The sequence below is a fragment of the Amphibalanus amphitrite genome, unplaced genomic scaffold, assembly GCF_019059575.1.
Source record: "Amphibalanus amphitrite isolate SeventyFive unplaced genomic scaffold, NRLGWU_Aamphi_draft 000379F_arrow, whole genome shotgun sequence".
NCBI lineage: Eukaryota > Metazoa > Arthropoda > Thecostraca > Balanomorpha > Balanidae > Amphibalanus > Amphibalanus amphitrite.
The window spans coordinates 531,429-550,901 of NW_024881873.1; the positions used below are offsets into that span (position 1 = coordinate 531,429).

The window sequence follows — 19,473 nt, forward strand, 5'->3', positions numbered from 1 at the left end:
GGAGCTGACACTCTTGTAGGCCTTATACATATGATGGATTGTGCACCGTTTTGACAGAGTTTATGACGAGAGGCGCCCATTGCGAAGTCCTGAAGTCCATGCTACTGAAAGCCCGATTTCAGGTGTTTGACCTGACCTTGACCCGACCTGTGACCTCAAAATTCAACTTTAAAGTACTCATCTGAAGCGTCTCGTCGCGTTCTTTCGTTTGCCGCCTCGTGCGTTTCGCTGCGCATATTGGTTCTCGAGTTATCGGCTGGGGGCGTTTAACGCCCCCCCCCCCCCAGCAAACGGTGGGTGGCGAAATCAGGCCCATGTCACTCCACTTTTGATGACATCATAAGGGGGCCTCAGGACAATAATGGCGCGGTGCGCCACAATCACTTCCAAGCTACTAGCCAACAGCCGCCATTTTTGAAAATATTATTTTGAAATAAAGTTACAAATAATAAAAATATTGTAATAAGGTTGTTTATTAAATCGATACCTTGTCTAAAATCTTACTGAAAAATAATTTCTTCATAGTAAAAATATAAGCTCGATGCGCTTTTACGTTGCTTTCCTGCTACTGCAGAGGGTTTTTAAATCGTCTATATCTTCAAAACCGGCCATTTCTTAGCAAATTGCTGCCCTTTTTTTGTCGCTAGAAAATTAGTTGGGCTTTCCATTGACATCAACGGTTGAGCGGTAGGTGTAGAATGCCATCAATAATCTTCAAATAAAATTAGTCATTTTTACGTTCTAAAGGAACGGAGTACCCCTTGCGAGCATCAGGGGTGACGTCACTCAGGATCTGTCTCTGATTGGTCGGCGGGGGAGTGACTGTACCTTCTATAGATGACCTTGGGCGAAATACCCCAGCAACTGCCGGGTTAACCCTCGCCGGACCTATTGGTTTTCTACATACGCGCCGGCCGAGGGGGGGGGGGGGCGGGTACGACCCCCCCTCGCCGTTTCGCCCCTGGTGGAGCTAGAGCGTCGCGGAAAAAACGAGCGTGTGCGCCGTTACGAGACGCCGAGATTGGTACCCGATTTTAAGGTCCTAGGTCAACCGGTGACCTCTGAGGTCAGGTCAAGTGCCCCAAGGTACGGTTCAGTTTTTGGTGAATAACTTCGCAAAAAACGGCCGCAGAGCGCCGATTTTGGCAGCATCGTCTCGCTCAGGCGCGTCGAATGATATACTTTTTGTCCGGGTCAGGTCAACTTGGGGTGTTGACCTCAGGTCAAGGTCAGGTCAGCACCCCTAGGTCACGAAGTTGGTCGAAAGGGGTCATGTCGCATATCATTCGATTCGGCAGGTCTTCCTGAGTCCATTGGTGGCTTTCCCGACTCGCTAGCTCAATTTGATCAAGAGTTATTGACGAAAAACTAATATGACCTTGATGACGTCATAAATGACGTCACGCAAGGTCAACATTGCAAAAGTGACGCATCTAACCTTGCAAGGAGTGCATCAAATCACGATTCTGTGTGCTTGAGATAGTTGGAGATCGTTCCCGGCGCCAGAATAGCAGTTTTCATTTTTCCCCATTGACTTATAATGGTGAGGTCACGAAAATGACCTGACCTCATATGACCTTTAGGAAAAATCCGAGATATACAAGTTGTGGGACTCATAATGGATACTAGATCCTGCAAGTTTCATTTCCCTGTGACATCTCCTCTGGCAGTGAGGGCGTTGCGAAGTTGCGACATCTGAAGACCGTGCAGAGGTTCACTTATGACGTCATAGGTCAGTGACCTGACCTGACCTAAAAATGCGGTTGGTAGCAAAAGATGCGGCTTGGATCAAAGGTCAGGTATGCCAAGTTTCAGCTCTCTATCGCCAGCGTGTTCGGAGCTATCGCGAAAAAACCCTATGGGGGGCGGCACCCGCCCCCCCCCCCTCGGCCGGCGAGGGTTAACCAACTGGTTTTTCAAGCCTCTTAGAATCCACCAAGGACCAGAGTCCAAGACACGACACCTCATTGTCAGCTACATGCACCTACTGTAGCCAGAACCTTTTATACGTGCAATGTGCATTGTGCATGTGTGCTGATTTGCCTATGTGTTTATTTTGATATTTATTATCAACTGATTAGTGACGAAAGATTGGTAGGGCCCAGCGAACTTTGGTAGGGTCCAAATAAACATTGGTAGGGCTCGGGCCCTACCAGACCTATACAAAACGACGCCCCTGCCGATGACGATGCCGAATTGTGGTGCCAAGCCAGCTAGAACCTCTTTGTCACACTATCCGACCAGGTTTTTGCTGCTGAGGTCATTTCAGGTCAAGTTAGGTCAAGGTCAATGATATGTGTTTTTTCAATGATATGTGATTTGGCCGGTCCCGTAGCTCAGTTGGTAGAGCGTTGGACTCCGCGTGGTGAGAGCACGCGTTCCCGGTTACAACAGTCCGGGTTCGAAGGGCGACGGGCGCTTGACATTTATGGGCCTCCTGACAGGTATGGTTGCGGTTGGTGGCAGGCCGTAACCAGGTGAAGTCAGTGAGGGGACCGGCCGTGCGCGGCTTTGTGCGCACGTTAAACGTTGGACTCTAAATTCTGCCATAGAACTGGAATTGCGCGATCGGAGGGTAGAGGGCAGGGTCACCGCAACAAGCTTCGCTTAGCGGTGGCTCTGTCCTTGTGAATCCTTCCTATAAAAAGGTTCGGACTAAATTTATAAAAAAAATGTGTTTGCATGTCTGTGTGTGTCTGTGTGTATACTGATGTGTGCACCGATTGTTTATGTGTCCATATTACATGAGACCATGAAATGAGAAGCTTTTATCAAATATCAGTCAAAGAAACTTGACGAAAAGTAAATTCAGCTTGCCTAAAGCGCAATGTTTTAGATGACCTAGGTTGACCTTGACCCTGACCTTGACATCTGTACATCGTCGAACAACATGTTCCATGACAGATGGGAGGTAAGACTGGCAAAAAAAGGCCGAAAGCAAGGTGTCAAAAGCTCACAAGTGTTTAGTTGTTGTTTTTCGGTTCGAGGTGGAAATACATAAACGGATTGAAGTGATTTATTAGCTGCGATACGTTAAGCCGAAAGAGATACACAAAACGTAAACAAGTATGGCGAGCGCCAGCCCACGTCCCGTGCGCCAGTCACGCCGCTTGGCGCGCACGGTCAGCTGGCGCCAGCAGGGGCGCTCACAGGCACCTGGCCCAGTGGGGTCGCAGAGGCGGTCCAAGTAGGGGATTCCCGGATGAAAAGTCAAAACGTTAAAAGTAAACGGATTAAAAGTCAACGGACATTAAGACAACAGACAGAAAGTCAACATCGCAAGAAGTCAAAGGACAAAATGTCAATTGAACAAAAAGTCAACCTGCCAAAAAGTCAACACGCCAGAAGTCAACAAGCTAAAAGTCAACACGCAAGAAGTCAAAAGACATAATGTCAAAGACACAAAAAGCCGACATGTCAAAAAGGATTTTGGTTTTTTCTTTGGATTTTTCGTAATTTGACTTTATGTCCTGTTGACTTTTCGTCTTTTGACCTTTGTCCTCTTCACTTTTTGTCCTTTTGACTTTTTGTCCCTTTGATTTTTTGTCCTTTTGACTTTTTGGACTTTGACTATATGTCTTTTTGACTTTTTGTCCTTTTGACTGTCTGTCCTTTTGGTTTTTGACTTTATGTCCTGTTCACTTTTTGTCTTTCGACTTTTGTCCTTTTTACTTTTTGGCAATTTGACTTTTTATATAAATGCAATGAAAACCCTAAGCCTCATGCTAATAATTGTATTGAAAATAGGGCCAAGAAAATGAGACTCATTTTCTTGTCTCATTTTTCAATTTCATGAAAATTTCATGAAAATTGTCTCATTTTCTTGGCCCTATTTTCAATACAATTATTAGCATGAGGCTTAGGGTTTTCATTGCATTTATATATATAATCATGAGCCTTAAAACCGCGCTCTCTTTCATCATTCAACATAAGCATAATTTGACTTTTTGCCGTTTTTACTTTTTGTCTTTTGACCTTATGTCCATTTGACTTTTTGTCTTTTGACTTCTATGCTAGTTCACTTTTTGTTCATTGACTTTTTGGCAATTTAACTTTTTATCTTTTGACGTTTTATCCTTTTTGACTTTTTGCCTTTTGACTTTCCTCTTTGTTGACCTTTTACTTGTTGACTTTTAATATTTCTGACTTCTTGCTTTTGACGTTATGTCTGTTGACTAATCATCCTTTTACCTTTTATCATTTGACTTTTTGTCCGGAACCCCAAGTAGGGGGCCTCGGGGGGGGGGGGGGGCTATAACAAACACAACAGGCACCTGGCCCAGTGGGGTCGCAGAGGCGGTCCAAGTAGGGGGCCTCGGGGGGGGGGCCTATACACAAACACAACAACAAGACCCATAGCCAACGCAAGATATTGGATATTTGTCATTTGGGTCATGACATGACCTGAAAAACAAGGTCATATTTCCGAAACCAAACATCACAGAAACTTGCAATTTTCAGTGGACGTCAACAAAGGATAGAGAAGCAGCTATACGAAAAATCAGGCTTCTAGCTCCAAAAATGCTGAGTGCAGAGCAGAAAAACTACCCGGGGATTGGCAACCACCCCCCCCCCCCCACCACCACCACCACCACCATGTGCGGGCGAGGGTTAAGCTCATATGAGGTCAGATCATTTTCGTGACCTCACCATTATAAGTCAATGGGGCTTATAGTTTTCAGAGGTCAGGTCAGTTTTCACCATTTTGTAGATCACCAGTAATCTGGAACCAAGTAATTGCCTCGCGTATCCTAACCTTCGAGATTTCCCCTCCAGTATATCCATTTTTAAGAAATAGAAATGTCTTATGCATATCTTCATTGATGACTATTAGATTTTCCAATAGTTCAGGTGTATTACTTGCTCTTGCCTTCTTTCTTTTTACCCTTATAGAGTTTTTTTCTTTCCATATTTACTTTTTTCCCTGATAGTTCTGAGCCCCCACCACCACATCCGTTGCTTCCTTGACTTATTGGCGCGTGCAGCGGGACCTCAGGAAGTTGAACAGCCTATATCCCAAACACATTGGGTGGAGACTTCCACTGGCGTCTAACTGGCGTCTAACTGAGCAGACGTCCAAGTTGGCGTCTAACTTGGCGTCTAACTGTTGGACGGAGACTTCCAAGCTAGACGCGTCTAAAGTTAGCTGTCGCCAGATAGACGCAGCTGCCGTCCAGCTAGACGCGTCTAAGACTTAGACGCTTCCAGCTAGACGCAAAATGGAAGTCTCCACCCATTATGTCTAGTGTTAATCATAAACGGGATTAGCATTGCACTCCGTTTAGCATGTATTGTTAGTTCATCGATATAAGTATACATATTTATTCATACATGAATTCATTTACTGATTTACAATGGCCATTCAACACTACGCTACTCAAGGTTTCTTTCCAATTCTATAAATAGGGTAGACCGGGGCAAGTCGCCCCGCCGAGGTAAAACGCCTCACCGATGTTTCTCGGAACTGGCAAGGATCTGGGGCAATATTCTCTCTTCTATAAAACGTGCACTATATGATCATAATATGAACAGACTGGAAAGAAATTGTGATGACTCCTTAGGGAGATATAGCCAAAAATGTGTTTTTGGAGTGATTTTATGTTTTGTTGTCAGGTTATGCATCATGGCGTTCTTTTATGGTCCACATCAGGTTAACGACTTTTATGTATTTTGAATAACTGTTATCTAACGCTTATAATGCCGGGTTGGTTCGTGTTAAATTATGTCTTGCTGGAGTGCAAGGCGTTGTTTTCTGACCGAACTACGTGATGGGGTAAAACGCCCCAGTAGGTCGCGGGGCAAAAAGCCCCATGGGGCGTTTTGCCTCATGTGTTGTTCGTACTACCCACTTCCTAATGCTCGGTAGCTGGCAAACAGTAAGTTTCTATGCATTTATGTGTAGTTTTCTCAGCAACCGGATGGCAAAGGAGGTATTTGGTTGACAGTTGCATGGCAATAATTTATATTGGCCGTTTTCACGACGGAATAGCAGGCATCTATTTAATCCCCATTTGATCCTTTGGTTCCTCAGGAGTTTTAGTAGTTCTTTTTAGTAGGTTCCCCAGCTTTCGAATGAATGGTGCGTTAGTTTGCTATGTTTCTATTAAATATCACATCGATTTACTTTATCTAAGGATTTATCAGTAATATCAACATAAAGCGTAAGCACAATTATAAAATTATGAAATTATTAAATACTAGAACAATAGTTATAAAAAAAATACTGAGTTGTCAGGCTACAAAGAATATATTCATTTATGGCGCACGACAGACATTTAGAAAGCAGCGCCCTGTTTTATTGCACGCTGCTAGCCGCTTCCATTGGGTTTTGCAGGCCGACGTCATTGGTCGTTACACGTATGATGTCACGCGACTTGTGGCCTGTCACGGCTCTTAAATGATCTCCACTAAATGAATGCAACAATGGCCTTTTAAGTTGATCTCTGTGGCCATCTGTCTATGGAGCGACCAATATGAAAGTTGGGTGAATTTACCGGGGTTACATGACTATGAGCAAGCAAATGTGTATCAGGAATGGATTTAGGTGGAGAATTGCGCTGGACCATGAGTGCTCGAACGCTCCCAATTCCACGCCGGTTTGGCTTTGGAGCCGAGACAGACGATGCGGGTCAAGGTCACCGCTGGGGTAACGGTGGATTGGCTGCGCCCGAGCACCCGTAACGCGGCACAATTCTCCATCTATGGATTTTCCTATTCGCTCAGCATTGTGATAGGCGTTCGTAATAGCATTTACTCTGCTCATGTACCTATCCCCGGTTATTTAAAAGAAGTTTTTGTGGGGGAATATCACGGCTTTAGGTACTCGGTGGCCCTATTCACGACTTTCAAAGAATGCTCCGATAACTAAACACCGCACAGACCTACTGCATTAGTGAATCTGACTGAAGGTCTGTGGAATTACATCCCCCCTCACCACACCCCTAAAAACTCATCCAGTGTCCAAAACCACTTTTATCGACTCGCCAAAAAAAAAAACAAAAAAAAACACACACACACACACACATGCACACACAAAGCATGGGGCATGTCAGCTCTCAGTTCATTTATCATTGTCTTTACCATGGTTCAATTGCATTGCGCGATTTAAAGCACGTGAGTGCCTATATAGTATATATGTAGAAAATAATATCTACAGCAAAACATCCAAAATTACAAAGGCTACAATGCTTAAAAAGTAGGTTCATCAAGGAAGCCCATTTTTACTTGCGTTGTGTTGCCAACCATGCGATTCCACACACACACACACACACACACACAATGTTTATTATCAAAGACAGAAAGATTCTGGAAGAATGCAGCAGAGGGATGCAAAAGCGCAAAGCGCTTGAGTTTGAGCATCACTCTGGAAGAAGAAAATACAAACAAACAGACAAAAACATACCAGATGAGATCCTAAACTTAAGATGCAGAAAACATTTGATAGGCAAAACTCAAAGCATACGAGTTGGCTGTCGCCGCCACGACAGACACCGAGCAGTAGAGCAGCGTGCGCGAGCCACCGCACGGTCAGTCCGGAGCGCCACGTCCAACCGCAGCCTGACAACCTAGATCAAGGTGGTATCTTGGTGTTGAATTTAGTGTTCTGTAAACCGGTTTGATGATAAAATGAATTTTTGAAAGAGATGTGCGACCGCGCAGCCGCTCTCATCGTCCAGAGTTTCACCGTGAATAAGGAAGTCAAGTTTTTGCTTAGGAGAAATTTCATTTAGCTCAATACCTATTTGATAAGAAATAGTTTGAAACATTTCTAGCCTTAGTGGTTCGTAGAGTGCACAGTCAAGGATATAATGCCGAACGTTCTCGTTTGGAAAGCCACAAGCACACATTGATGTTTCACTTTTTTGAATTTGGAAGAGATGAGAGTTCAGGTGACTCATTCCGGTTCTTAGTCTTGTGTGTAAAATATTTCCCAATTTAGACCCAGTTTCATAAAATTTTGGAGGCTTGGTCACCCCCAGCCGCTCAGAAATGGTCTTTTTGAAGGATGTTCGTGGCAGGGATCGGATGGTTTCGGGGAGATCATTCCAGTGTTTAGCCGTTGATGGAAAAAATGAATTATGGTACGAAGTGGTCCGGCTAGGTGTCGTTGTATGTGTACTGGCATTCCTTAAGACTCGTCCGGTGTTTTCAGCGCGTGTGTGAGGCATTGTATTTTTAATATATTGTGGTGTGTACTCTTCGTGGCTGTTGAATGTGTGATAAAGTGTTATTCTATGCATGCGTCTTCTCGTCGATAGTCTATCCCACCCTAAGTCGAGTAAAAGCTTGTCAGTTGGTGTTCTAAATAAGGTTGCTGTCACGAGTCTTGCCGCTCTGTTTTGTAGTCTCTCGAGTCGCATGGCGTCGTGTGTCGTGATATGTCCGTCGTATACTGTGTCGCAATAGTCGAAGTGTGGTCTGATATACGTCTTATAAATTTGGTCGAGAATGGGCCTGGGTACGTACTGTGCAATTGGATATAGTGGGCTTAGTGAATGGTTGACCTTTTTACAAATTTTGTTGATGTGATGGTGAAAATGTAGGTCATTGGAGAATGTTAATCCCAGATGAGTGTGGTTTTCATGAATGGGTATGGGATTCCTACCAAATGTGAGACGTGGTGCTGTGAAATTATTTCTACGTGAAAATGTTTGCTGGACTGTCTTTGTTATGTTGAATGTAATTGCCCATTTTCTGCCATATTTATATATTTCGTCAAGGTCATTTCGTCCAGGCAGAACATGATATTTCCATGCTGCTCCGACGGTGGGCTGGTCTTGTTTGGGCGTTCCTCTACTGTGACGTCGGTCACGCCTGCCCCGGCCAAGGCGCAGAGGCCGACGTGTCACCATCCGGTTGCGGTCCTCAGTCGGGTCGCAACGTGTACCTCTTCCGCAGCGTGGAGCGCGCTCCCGCTGGGCAGCGATACAGCCAAAAGTAGCATGCGGGCGGCCAGCGCTGCGCCGGACAGCGGACCCATGCCGGGGGTATGCCGGTCTCGGCCATTAGCGGGGTCGTCGGGGCCGAGGCTGTACATACAGCTGGTGACCGCGTGAGCCGCCAATCGAAGCTCACGGCTTATAAGCTCGACGCGGGCATCACACGCCGTCCCGATGGGAGCTCCACGACGCCGCCGCGAACTCCAGCGCGGCTCGCAGCGCGAAGACCAGTACGGACGGCCGGGGCAAACGGCGTTCGGGAGTCGCAGGCGACGTTCTGCGGACAGAAAGGGTTGGGCATAAGCTGGTCGGCAGGACACTCTTGAGCCGAGCCTTTGATGTAATTACAGATGATCTAGAAGCATGCACAAAAATTCATGACACACTATTCTCATTTATGTATTTGCTACATATTATATGATATACCAGCTCATGATCAGTGACGCATTCTGGGCAATATGTTCTAAAGTGAAGTAACTGAAGTTACAGCTTAAAAGCTTAAAAAACAGCTTAAAAAAAAACACACACATTCGATAGCTTATGAGAATAACATGCCTTGTGTGCTTAATGCAGGAAAATATTTTTTCACTTTTTTAGAAACAGCAAAAGAGTTGTCAACAAGCCATGTCAACTATCTAAACAATTTTTATGGAAACTGGCAGCTAGCTTAAAGTTCCACAACGTTTCCGGAGCACCGTACCCAAACTCAGTTCATGTTACAAGAAAAAACAGTAATAATGCCTCCTAATTTTGAATGAAATATAGGTATGAGTAATTTGATTTGGAAAGCAACAAATTTCCGCACATCATTTTAGCAAAATTACTATTTTCTTCAGCCATCAGGTTACACAAAACTATAGTAAACTTTATGATCTAGTTTACACAAAACCAAAGCCCCGATTTTAACAAATGTAGATTAAATTTAAACAATTTTAAAAAATGTATCGTGGAGAAAATGAAAAGTGTAGATTTGTAAAGCCGGGATATTTCACGGATTAGGCACTTAAAGAAATATCTTCACCTTTCTTTGAGCCACCAGCCTTCACCCAAGTTTTACACGAATGTAGTGAAGCAGACAATGTGGCAACTCAAAATTGTGATGGTTTGAGATAATTATGACGGTAAAAGAAAAAGCAACACAAGGTTCCTTACCCTCGTTTTTTTCACATGGGTTCAGATGAGGCTTCAACTGTTGCCGACCTGAGGAGCTATAGGGACTTGAGCTTTCCAAAACTCAATTTCTAAGGGCACTGAGCAGTGTTTGGCTTTCACACGAATGCGATAGTAAGTTATATGAAGTTGACAAAGCAAGCAAAGCAAAGCATGATGCCCCGCGCGTCCGCCCGCGACCACGCCCCGCGTCCGACTCCCGACCGCCGCGTGACCCGAGGCGCCCGGCTGTCACGTGACCTACCGGCCGGGACTGCAAACGGCCTTCACCACCATTCTTGTATGACGTCATATCCTACTGAGGTGCTGATTGGTCGGAATTAGATACCTGAAGGTAATTATCTGCCATAGTTATTTTTGTTTCATTGTTTTGCGTGTTTTCTTATATGAAATGTAATTAAAAAATTTGCCATATTTTAATCACCATTAAAACATAACTGAATAGGTATGAAAGAGAACTCGATATATACTTTCCTTGTTTTTAAGAATTCCGGAATTAGATACCCGAGGGAGCAAAGAGGGAGCAAGTTGCCACGCTGATTTGATACCTCATAGTCGAAAGGTGGGCTACTAGAACCGAAAATTGCTGTGTTTGTAAATAAATAAGTGATTTGAGGGCAAGGAATGCCCGGATTTAAACTTCTAAAACTATTTTGAACATAAAATATTTCAGTTTGAGGGATGTTAAGGCCTCAAAGAGTAGGTACTTTTCAGGTATCAAATAAGTTCTTCTGCGAAAGTTCCGTCGTGAAAACGGCTTATTTGACCTTATGAGGCAGGTGAAAAACCTGTTCATACAATAGTGTCATAGCTGAACACCTGATAGGATGAAAGGTGCTAACTTCAGTCCGTGCCTCCCGAGGTCTAACGGACCTCTCATATAAGATTTGGTCAACTAGCATGTTTAATCTTTAATCTAGAGTATGGGGCTTCTTGCCCCGGGCCATGGGGCGTTTTGCCCTGGGGTTGGGGCAAAATGCCCCATTTGCAGTTGCTTCACAAATCACTTCATATCTGGGAGCCCGATCATAAGTGAATGAATTTGAGGGGTGGAATTTAAAGTAAAATGTTCAAAGAATGCATTGAGCACAAATTTGGCCTTCCAGGTGATGTAGGACAAAAGTTATGTAGCAAAATAAATTATCTGGGGCGTCTTGCCCCAGGCTACCCTACCCCAGTATCGTACCAGTTTGTACCTGCCTACGTTCCCGACCCCTGAACGATAATGTGATTGAACCCTTCCTAACGTTCCTCTCCGACCATCTGCCCCTACAGCTGAGCTACACGGCTGGACAGGGTCCGGTCGAAGCCCGGCGTCATGCTGCTGTGGGTTGCTGCGGCCTGCGACGGATGGCGGCTGTTGCTTCCGCTCCCTGAGGAGGTGCCGTCCTTGTGGCGCACAGGGCGGCTACCCACGGTTGCAGCCCGATGGCTTCATTCTCGGACGCGGCCCGTTGGATGTGCGACGACCGGCACCTTGCGACCGCTGTGGTGACCGGCAAAGGCTGCTGTCTGCTGTCCCAGCGCGGGCGGCATTTTCCCGCTGGGACTTCTCATGTGCACCTGTACTTACCTACTTGACAACGGCTCCGGCCCTCTCCTGACTTGACAACGGGCTACATCTTCTTGCTGCCATGGGGTGGCGCCACTGGTGGGACGAGCGCCAGTGGAGCAGGCGCCATCTCTGAGGCGGTACTGCCGACCGGCTGGCTAAGGGCGTCGAGCGCCTGATGAATGCTGCGCTGAACGGCGATACTGAGTCGCCGCTCTCCGGTGCGACCGACACGCTCATGTCGACGTCCCAGTGAGCTTGTTGGACACGACTACGGGGCAGCCGGCTAGACTGCATTCTCGGCCGCGGCCCATTTGATGTGCGGTGACCGGCACCTGGGAGCCGCTGAGGCAGCCGGTGATGATACCCCCCCCCCCCTCATAATTTGGCAGCTGGCTGTAATATCGTGCTGCTGTGGGGTGGCGCCGCCGGTGGAGCGGGCACCATCCCCATCGACCTAGGCCCGGCTGGTGCTTGTCGCCGGGTGCCAGATCGTCGTCGTCGTTGTTCCCTCCAGCCCCCTAGGGGGCGTAGCCGATGAGGCTCAATTGGGCGCGGTAGCCGGCGGCCAAGGCCGCCACCGCGCCGTCGTCCCTTGCCATAGACGCTTCCAGGTGAATATTACCCAGGCGCCGCAGGCGGCGTCCCGCCAGCGCCGGGCATCGGAGCAGGACGTGTCGTGGAGTGTCCGCCTCCTCGCGGCAGACGCGGCATCGTGCAGCAGGGCAGCCCATGTCATTGCACTGCGGGCAGTCGGCCTCGGGACGGCGGCCGATGCGGTGCAGGTACTGCGCCGAGCCGCTCCAGTGTCCTGCTCGGAGCTGGTGAATATCAACCGCGACGGCACGGTCGGCCTCCAGGACGGGGCCGGGACGGCGGTCGGCCCATATCGCCCGGTACCAGCCGTCCGGCCAGCTCCGCTGCCAGGCGCGCGCAGCGTCTCGTGCAACGGCCTTGCATATCGTGCCACCGTCGATCGGAGTGTCATGTTGGGGTAGGGCGCTGGCCTCTCGGGCGAGGGCGTCCGCTCGCTCATTACCGGGGAGCCCGCAGTGTGCAGGGACCCACTGCATGGTTACTGGTTGGCCCCCCTCGGTGAGCGCGGCCAGCAGCCTCCATATATCTGCGGCCAGCGGAGTCCTCTGGGTCGCCGGGCCGCTCCGCAGGAGGGCCAGCGCCGCCATCGAGTCGGTACAGACGACAGTCGGAAGGGAGGTGTCACGGCCATCCATGTTCAGGAGCTCCTCCAGCGCCGCTCTCAGGGCGAATAGCTCCGCGCGGGTGCTGGAGCAGAGGGCGCCTGCCGCGACACGCACCTCCCTGATGTCGCCGTTCGGGGAAATGATGGTGGCTCCTCCTCCTCCATTCAGCACCCCATCCGCGGCGGAGCCGTCTGACCATATCCAGGTCGCCTCGGCCGGAAGCTCCGCCAGACGGCTCTCCGCTGCCTCTCGTCTTGTGTCCGGGTGGCAGTCGCGGCGTCCCCCGGGACCCACCTCCAGGACGATGGTCACACCGGGGACATCGCGCCACGGCGGCCCGGCGGTTGCTAGCCGCGCTTCAAAGGTCAGCGGCGCGCCGCCGCGGCAGACCCGTGCTAGGGCCTCGCGACCGCGGTCCCTCCATCCGGTCGTCGTCTTGAGGCGGCGCGGCGGGGTCGACTCCGCCAGGGCTCGGAGAGGGTCGCCCTCTGGCAGGGACATCGCCAGGCCCAGTAGCCTGGCTGCCACCACCGAGCGGCGCGTGCATGCGGCGGGCATGCCCGCCTCCGACAGCAGGGCGAAGGCGGGTGTTGAGGCGGGGCAGCCGGTTATCACCCGGGCCGCCGCCCGCAGCTCCCTGTCGACCAGCTCCAGGTGTGAAGCGGAGGCCGCAGGCATCCACGCCCCCGCCGCGTACTCTAAGGCCCCCCTGATGTACCCGTTGGCCACCGACCTCAATTGGCGTTCGCCCAGTCCCCAGCTCCTCCCGGTCATGCGTCGCAGCTGGGCGACACGGGGGCGGACCTTCTTGCGCAGCTCGGCACAGTGGGCGCCGAAGTGAAGGAGGCGGTCAAAGGTCACGCCCAGGAGTCTGAGGGAGGGGCCGGCAGTCACCACGGCGCCAGACACCTTGATGCTCAAGCTCGACGCGTCGCGGGCCCATTGGGATAGGACGAGGGCCTGTGTTTTCTCGCCGGCGACCCGCATCTTCCATCTTGATGCCCAGCTGGCGATGATGTCCGCAGCTCGCTGGGCTCGGCGGCCGGCCTCTTCGATGGAGGCGCCGCTGCTGAGCGTCGCCGTGTCGTCGGCATACATGAAGATGTCTGTGCCTGGCACGGTCTTGAGCGCCGTGATCAGGTCGGCCGACCACAGCGTGTAAAGCGTTGGGGCCAGAACACTGCCTTGCGGGAGTCCGGCCCGGAACGGGCGCTCGCCTCCTCGGGCGCCGTTGACCTCGACCGCAGCTCTCCTGTCCCGGAGGAACGCCCATATCCATGCGGACATGCACTTGGGCACCCCCAGGCGGAGGAGCTTGAGGCGGAGCATCTTGTGATCGATGACATCATACGCCCGTGAGAAGTCGAAGGCGAGGAGTACAAACTTTTCCGCGGTCTTGCCCTCTTCCGGTCGTCCTCTCGGTTTCGGCTTGTTCCAGCCATCTTGGACCCGCTGCACCAGTCTTGCCAGGTTCTCTTCAGCCGATCTGCCTCGTCGGAAGCCGACCTGTTCGGGCGGCACGAGTCCATCGCGCTCTACCAGATGGTTGAGGCGGGCGGCGATTAGGCGCTCGGCCAGCTTCGCCAGGTGGCTAGTGAGCGCAATCGGCCTATGGCTGGCGATCATCTTTGGGTCCTTCCCAGCTTTGGGAACTGGGATGATGGTCGCCCGGCGCCACGCAGACGGTACCTGGCCTGTGGACCAGGACAGGTTCAGCAGTCGGAGGAAAGTGGTCTTGGCACCCGGGCCCAGGTGGCGCAGGTGCTCGGCGCAGATGTCGTCTGGGCCCGGCGCCTTCCCACACTTCATGTTGCGTAGCTGCGTGTCCAGTTCCTGAGGCGTAAACAAGGAACAGGCCTCGGGTGCCAGATGGCCGCTGCGCTCGGCGGCGGTGCTGGGTCGCCGCTCTCTGGAACGACCGCTGACTCGTCTTTTTGATCTCGTCTTTGCGTTACCGTCTGGTTAGGCACTGTCAAACTCCCCAATATAACCTTTAACACTAACTGTCCGTATTCTAACAAAACTAACACTTGAATCCTTATCCGACCAATCCCGTTTGACAGTGCCATAAATTATAAATTGTTCAATGTGTGATCCCAAATTATATTCAATAAACGGAACGGAACGGAACGGAATGGGGAAAAATGAAAACTGCTAGTCTGGCGCCGGGAACCATCTCAAACTATCTCAAGCAAACAGAATCGTGATTTGATGCACTTCCTGCCAGGGTAGATGCGTCACTTTTGCAATGCTGACCTTGCGTGACGTCATTTATGACATCATTAGGGTCATATTAGTTTTTCGTCAATAACTCCCGATCAAATTAACCCGCGCCCCAGTGGCGGTCTCAGCCAACTTCGCCCTAGTGGGGGGGGGGGGGGCATATATTACCACCCACCTCTAACTAAAAAACTAAGAGGGCTAGAAAGACGCGGTAAAAAGCAGTCGATAGCTCTTGATGCGTCCGTTTGAAAGTATTTCAGTCATATTTCATATTAGAGCAATATTGGGATCACCAGAGGTCATCAAAGGTCAAAATTTGCGAATTGTCATTATATTTTTCAAAAAAACATGCCATTATCTCAGGAAATATGATAGCTAGGAAAACGCTTAGAAAAGCAATCGATAGCTTTTGAACTCTTCTTCTGATAAAGTTGGCATCAAAAATAACCTCAGGTCAACGGTTTAGCCTCCAGAGGGCAAAAACTCAAAAAATGGCTGTTTTTACGAAAACTGTTTTTCGATAATAACTTTTCACTTAAAAAAAGCCAGGACATTTCTGTTGCCAGAATCGTGTTTCTCTCGCCAAGACGCGTCGAAAGAACCATAAGTTGACCTTAAAAGGTCAACTTGAAAATTTGACCTCAGGTCAAGGTCATGACCTGACCGGAAAAGGTCATGTTGCATATCAGTCGATGCGTCTCGGCAAAACAAACACAATAAGGCCAACCCCAGCGTTCTATCTCTATCCGATCGAGAGTTATTGGCAAAAAAACTGTTTGTAGCCTCAAATGACCTCGGATGACCTTTCCAGAGGCTATCAGCAAAAACTACACCTTGTTCGTCACGGATGGTCCAAATCATTGTGATCCTGAAATATTTGGACTGTTCCTATGCGTAAACACGGATCTAGAGGCATTTTCGTTTTTCTCCATTGACTTATAATGGAAAGGTCACGCCACTGACCTGACCTCAGGTCACGGATATAAAAAATCCGAGACATACAAATTGTAGGCGCCCATAACATTATGAAATCTGCTAAGTTTCAAACCTCTCTGACAAACACTGCAGGCTGGACATGATTGCAAACATTTTTTTAGGCTTGGTCAGTTAACTTGACCTGGTGACCTGACCTGACATGACCTGGGGTCAAAAATTTCACACATTGTCCAAAATTGATGTACGAAAAGCTACCCCAAGCGGCGCGGCGCTACGCGCCGCGGCTTTTTATTCACACGCGAAAAACGCAACAGGGTGGTAACATATGCCCCCCCCCCCCCCTACTGCTGGGGCGAAGGTTAAGGCTAGCGCGTCGGGAAAGCCACCAATGGACTCAGGAAGACCTGCTAAATCTAATGATATGCGACATGATCTTCGACCAATTTGTGACCTGGCGGCGCTGACCTGACCTTGACCTGAGGTCAACACCTTAAGTTGACCTCACCCAGACAAAAAGCATATCATTCGACGCACCTGAGCGAGGCGAACACGAGCCTGTCAAAATTGCGGCTCTGCGGCCGTTTTTGCAAAGTTATTCACCAAAAACGGAACCGTACCTTGGGACACTTGACCTGACCTCCGAGGTCACCGGCTGACCTAGGACCTTAACCCGCGCCCTGGTGGGGGGGGCTATTTTTTGCCCCCCTCCAGACTTTTCGATATATCTCCAGAACCGCTGCGCTGATCGTCACCAAACTTTCACTACCCTCCCGGACATCAATTTTACACATTGTGACCAAAAAAATTTCCAAAGGACATGATAGGTTGGCCGGAAATGACGTCAGAGTGACGTCATGTTCTGCCGTTATCGACCAAAAAAAGGATTTCGCGGAAAGAGCTGTCAGGCCTATAGCTTTGCAAATACAGAAAAACGATAGAGACATAAAAGCTGTATAATTGACAGGGCTACAAAACTGCCGTCCCGGATTTTTGAAAGTTTTGGATTTCGACCCCCAAAAATAAAAAAACAGATTTTTTGAATATAATAGCCGAAAAATCCAAAAAGCTTTTCGATTTTCGCAAATACCGGAACATATGTGATAGTTCTTTCCGCCTTCTATGCACATACCAAATTTGAGATTGATACCTCTTTTTTGGCGAAGTTATAGCGAAAAAACTGCTCAAAATTGATGACGTCAAATTTTCAAACTCAGTTTTTAGCAATTCTAGACTCCGTAGCGCAAAACAAAGACCACCATTAGACTCCCCGTGACGAGCTGCATCGAATCAATACCCATTTTTTGCAAAATTATCAACTTTAAAATTTGACCTTTTTTGACCTGACCAGTCATTAGCGTCGCCACGGGGGGGCAAGCGGGGCAGCTTGCCCCCCCAACCTCGGACCGGGCACCCCCTGAGATCGATACAGATCCGATGAGATTTTGGAGTCGGGAAAAAATAGGGGTACCTTTCTGAGAATGTCTGTAAGGTCAGACTCGGTTGGAGCGTGCAGTTCAAACCAAAGTCAGAGTCGCAGTCCCCAAAATCTTCAAGACTCCGACTCCAGACTCGGAAATGTCAATGCTGTGATTCATTCCATGTTCTTAGTTGGTTCTTTATTACATTTTATAGCTGATTTTCATAAGTTTTGGAGTGCTGACACATAATTTTCGTTCAAAGCGTGACACGAAATCTATGGGGCCTTTCTCGACTCGTCAAATGTCTGCGACAGGCTCAAGTACCGTTCAAGTGCCGCAGGGCTCATGAGCTTGCTTTCCACACAGGCTCCTAAGGAGCTCCACTGATGTCTAAAAAGCTTTCAGAGGGCCCAAACCGGCCGCTGAGAGTCCCACTGGTGTCCATGTTCTCTGAGGGCCCATACAGGGATCTTTTAGGACCTTATACATACGTAGACCTCTGAAGGGCCACACGAATCTTTTAGGATGCCTTCGAAAATTTCTGAGAACCTTAACTGGCCTCTGACAGTTCAGCCGAACTTTTGAAGCGACAGACTTTGCTAACCCCAGCCGGCATCTGATGGGCCGCAACACATGCTTCTTATGTCCTTACATAGGGTCCTTAGGGATTCAACACAGACCCCAACGGTTCACAGTTATCCGAGGGCTCTAGGCTCACTCTGGGCCTAGTCTCTTAGCGCCCGCCGCCCACACTGGCTTCTGAGGGCCCCACCTTGGGCTCGGAAAGCCGTAAAGCACCACATACACGTAAATATTTGGGGTGACCCACGCCGATCTCCGGGAACCTAAGCAGGCTTCTGAGAGTCCACGCTGACCCTGAGTGGCCTGAGATGGCCTGGAAGTCCAAAGCCTATCTCTAAGGGATCCATTGCCGCTATGCCGTGCGTAACTTTTGGCTCCGTTTAACATTTTTGTTCACGTTTGCAGCGCTTCCCTTCACACGAAAAACAAGAAACTTTTTGTTCGCACTCGAGTGAACAAAACACTTCCTCCCACTGGAGCAAAGATGAATTACCAACTAATTTACTTCCGATTCACACTTCCGACATTCGCTCTCAGTCTCCGCCGAATGCCCAACTTAGCTACAATCGGCGGCTGGGATAAGCCCTATGCATTTCACGTAAAACCTCTGCATGCATGCGTGAATGGAGGTTTTAGCAGGGTGATCCGATTAAATGGGGTGTTTTTCCACCTTTTTCTGGGTAATGATCATGAGTGACGAGAGTCTGCACAGGGACCCTCTGCAGTGCGTCGTCAATTGCAGCCACTGTAATTCTACCCGGGGGTGCGGAGCCGGAGCCGGAACTGGAGCCGGCACATTTTGCCCGGAGCCGGAGCCGGAGCCGTGAAACAATATAGCCCGGAGCCGGAGCTGGAGCCGGAGCCGTCAAAAAAGGGGGCGACTCCGGCTCCTTTTTTAAGAGCAAAAATTATTGACCTAGTTCGGTTTGACAGTTCATGGCAGTAAAACATGCGGTATTCAAAATATGAAAATAGCCCTGTTATGCAAATACAGAAGCAACTTGCACCAATCCCATCGTCTTTTTTCTTCGACCCGTATTTAACTGTATAGGGGACGTACTGAGCATTTGGAGCCGGAGCCGGAGCCGGAGCCGCCATGGCATTTCACCCGAAGCCGGAGCCGGAACCGATTTTTTTTTTCCGGAGCCGGAGCCGGAGCCGTCTGAAATTCCCACGGCTGCGCATCCACGAATTTCTACCGGTCGTTTTTGTCCACAAATTTCAAAATTTCGATTTTTTTCTGTAAAAACATACATGTCATAGCTAGAAGGAAAACTTTGTCACCATCGGATTCCTCGCACCATTGCGCGTCGAATGATATGCAAAATGAGTGAGTAGCGACTGGGGAAAGGCAAGATTTCACACAAAAGTTGATTTTGCCCCCCCAACCGAAAATCTCTGGCGACGCCTATGCCTGACCTTGACCTGACCTTCACCAGAAAGCGACCTAA

The 19,473-nt window shown here is 49.1% G+C and overlaps 1 protein-coding gene across 1 annotated transcript; it reads right to left on the minus strand.

Annotated features, from left to right (window-relative positions):
- Nucleotides 1-12,182: 12,182 nt before the first annotated feature.
- Nucleotides 12,183-14,672, minus strand: LOC122390011. Its single transcript, XM_043382566.1, has one exon. It carries the CDS (start codon nucleotides 14,670-14,672, stop codon nucleotides 12,183-12,185), a length of 2,490 nt encoding a protein of 829 aa, XP_043238501.1.
- Between the last annotated feature and the right edge of the window lie 4,801 nt (nucleotides 14,673-19,473).

Coding starts and splice junctions, on each gene's coding strand:
- LOC122390011 (XM_043382566.1), bottom strand. CDS start 14,672: ATGAAGTGTGGGAAGGCGCCGGGCCCAGACGACATCTGCGCCGAGCAC.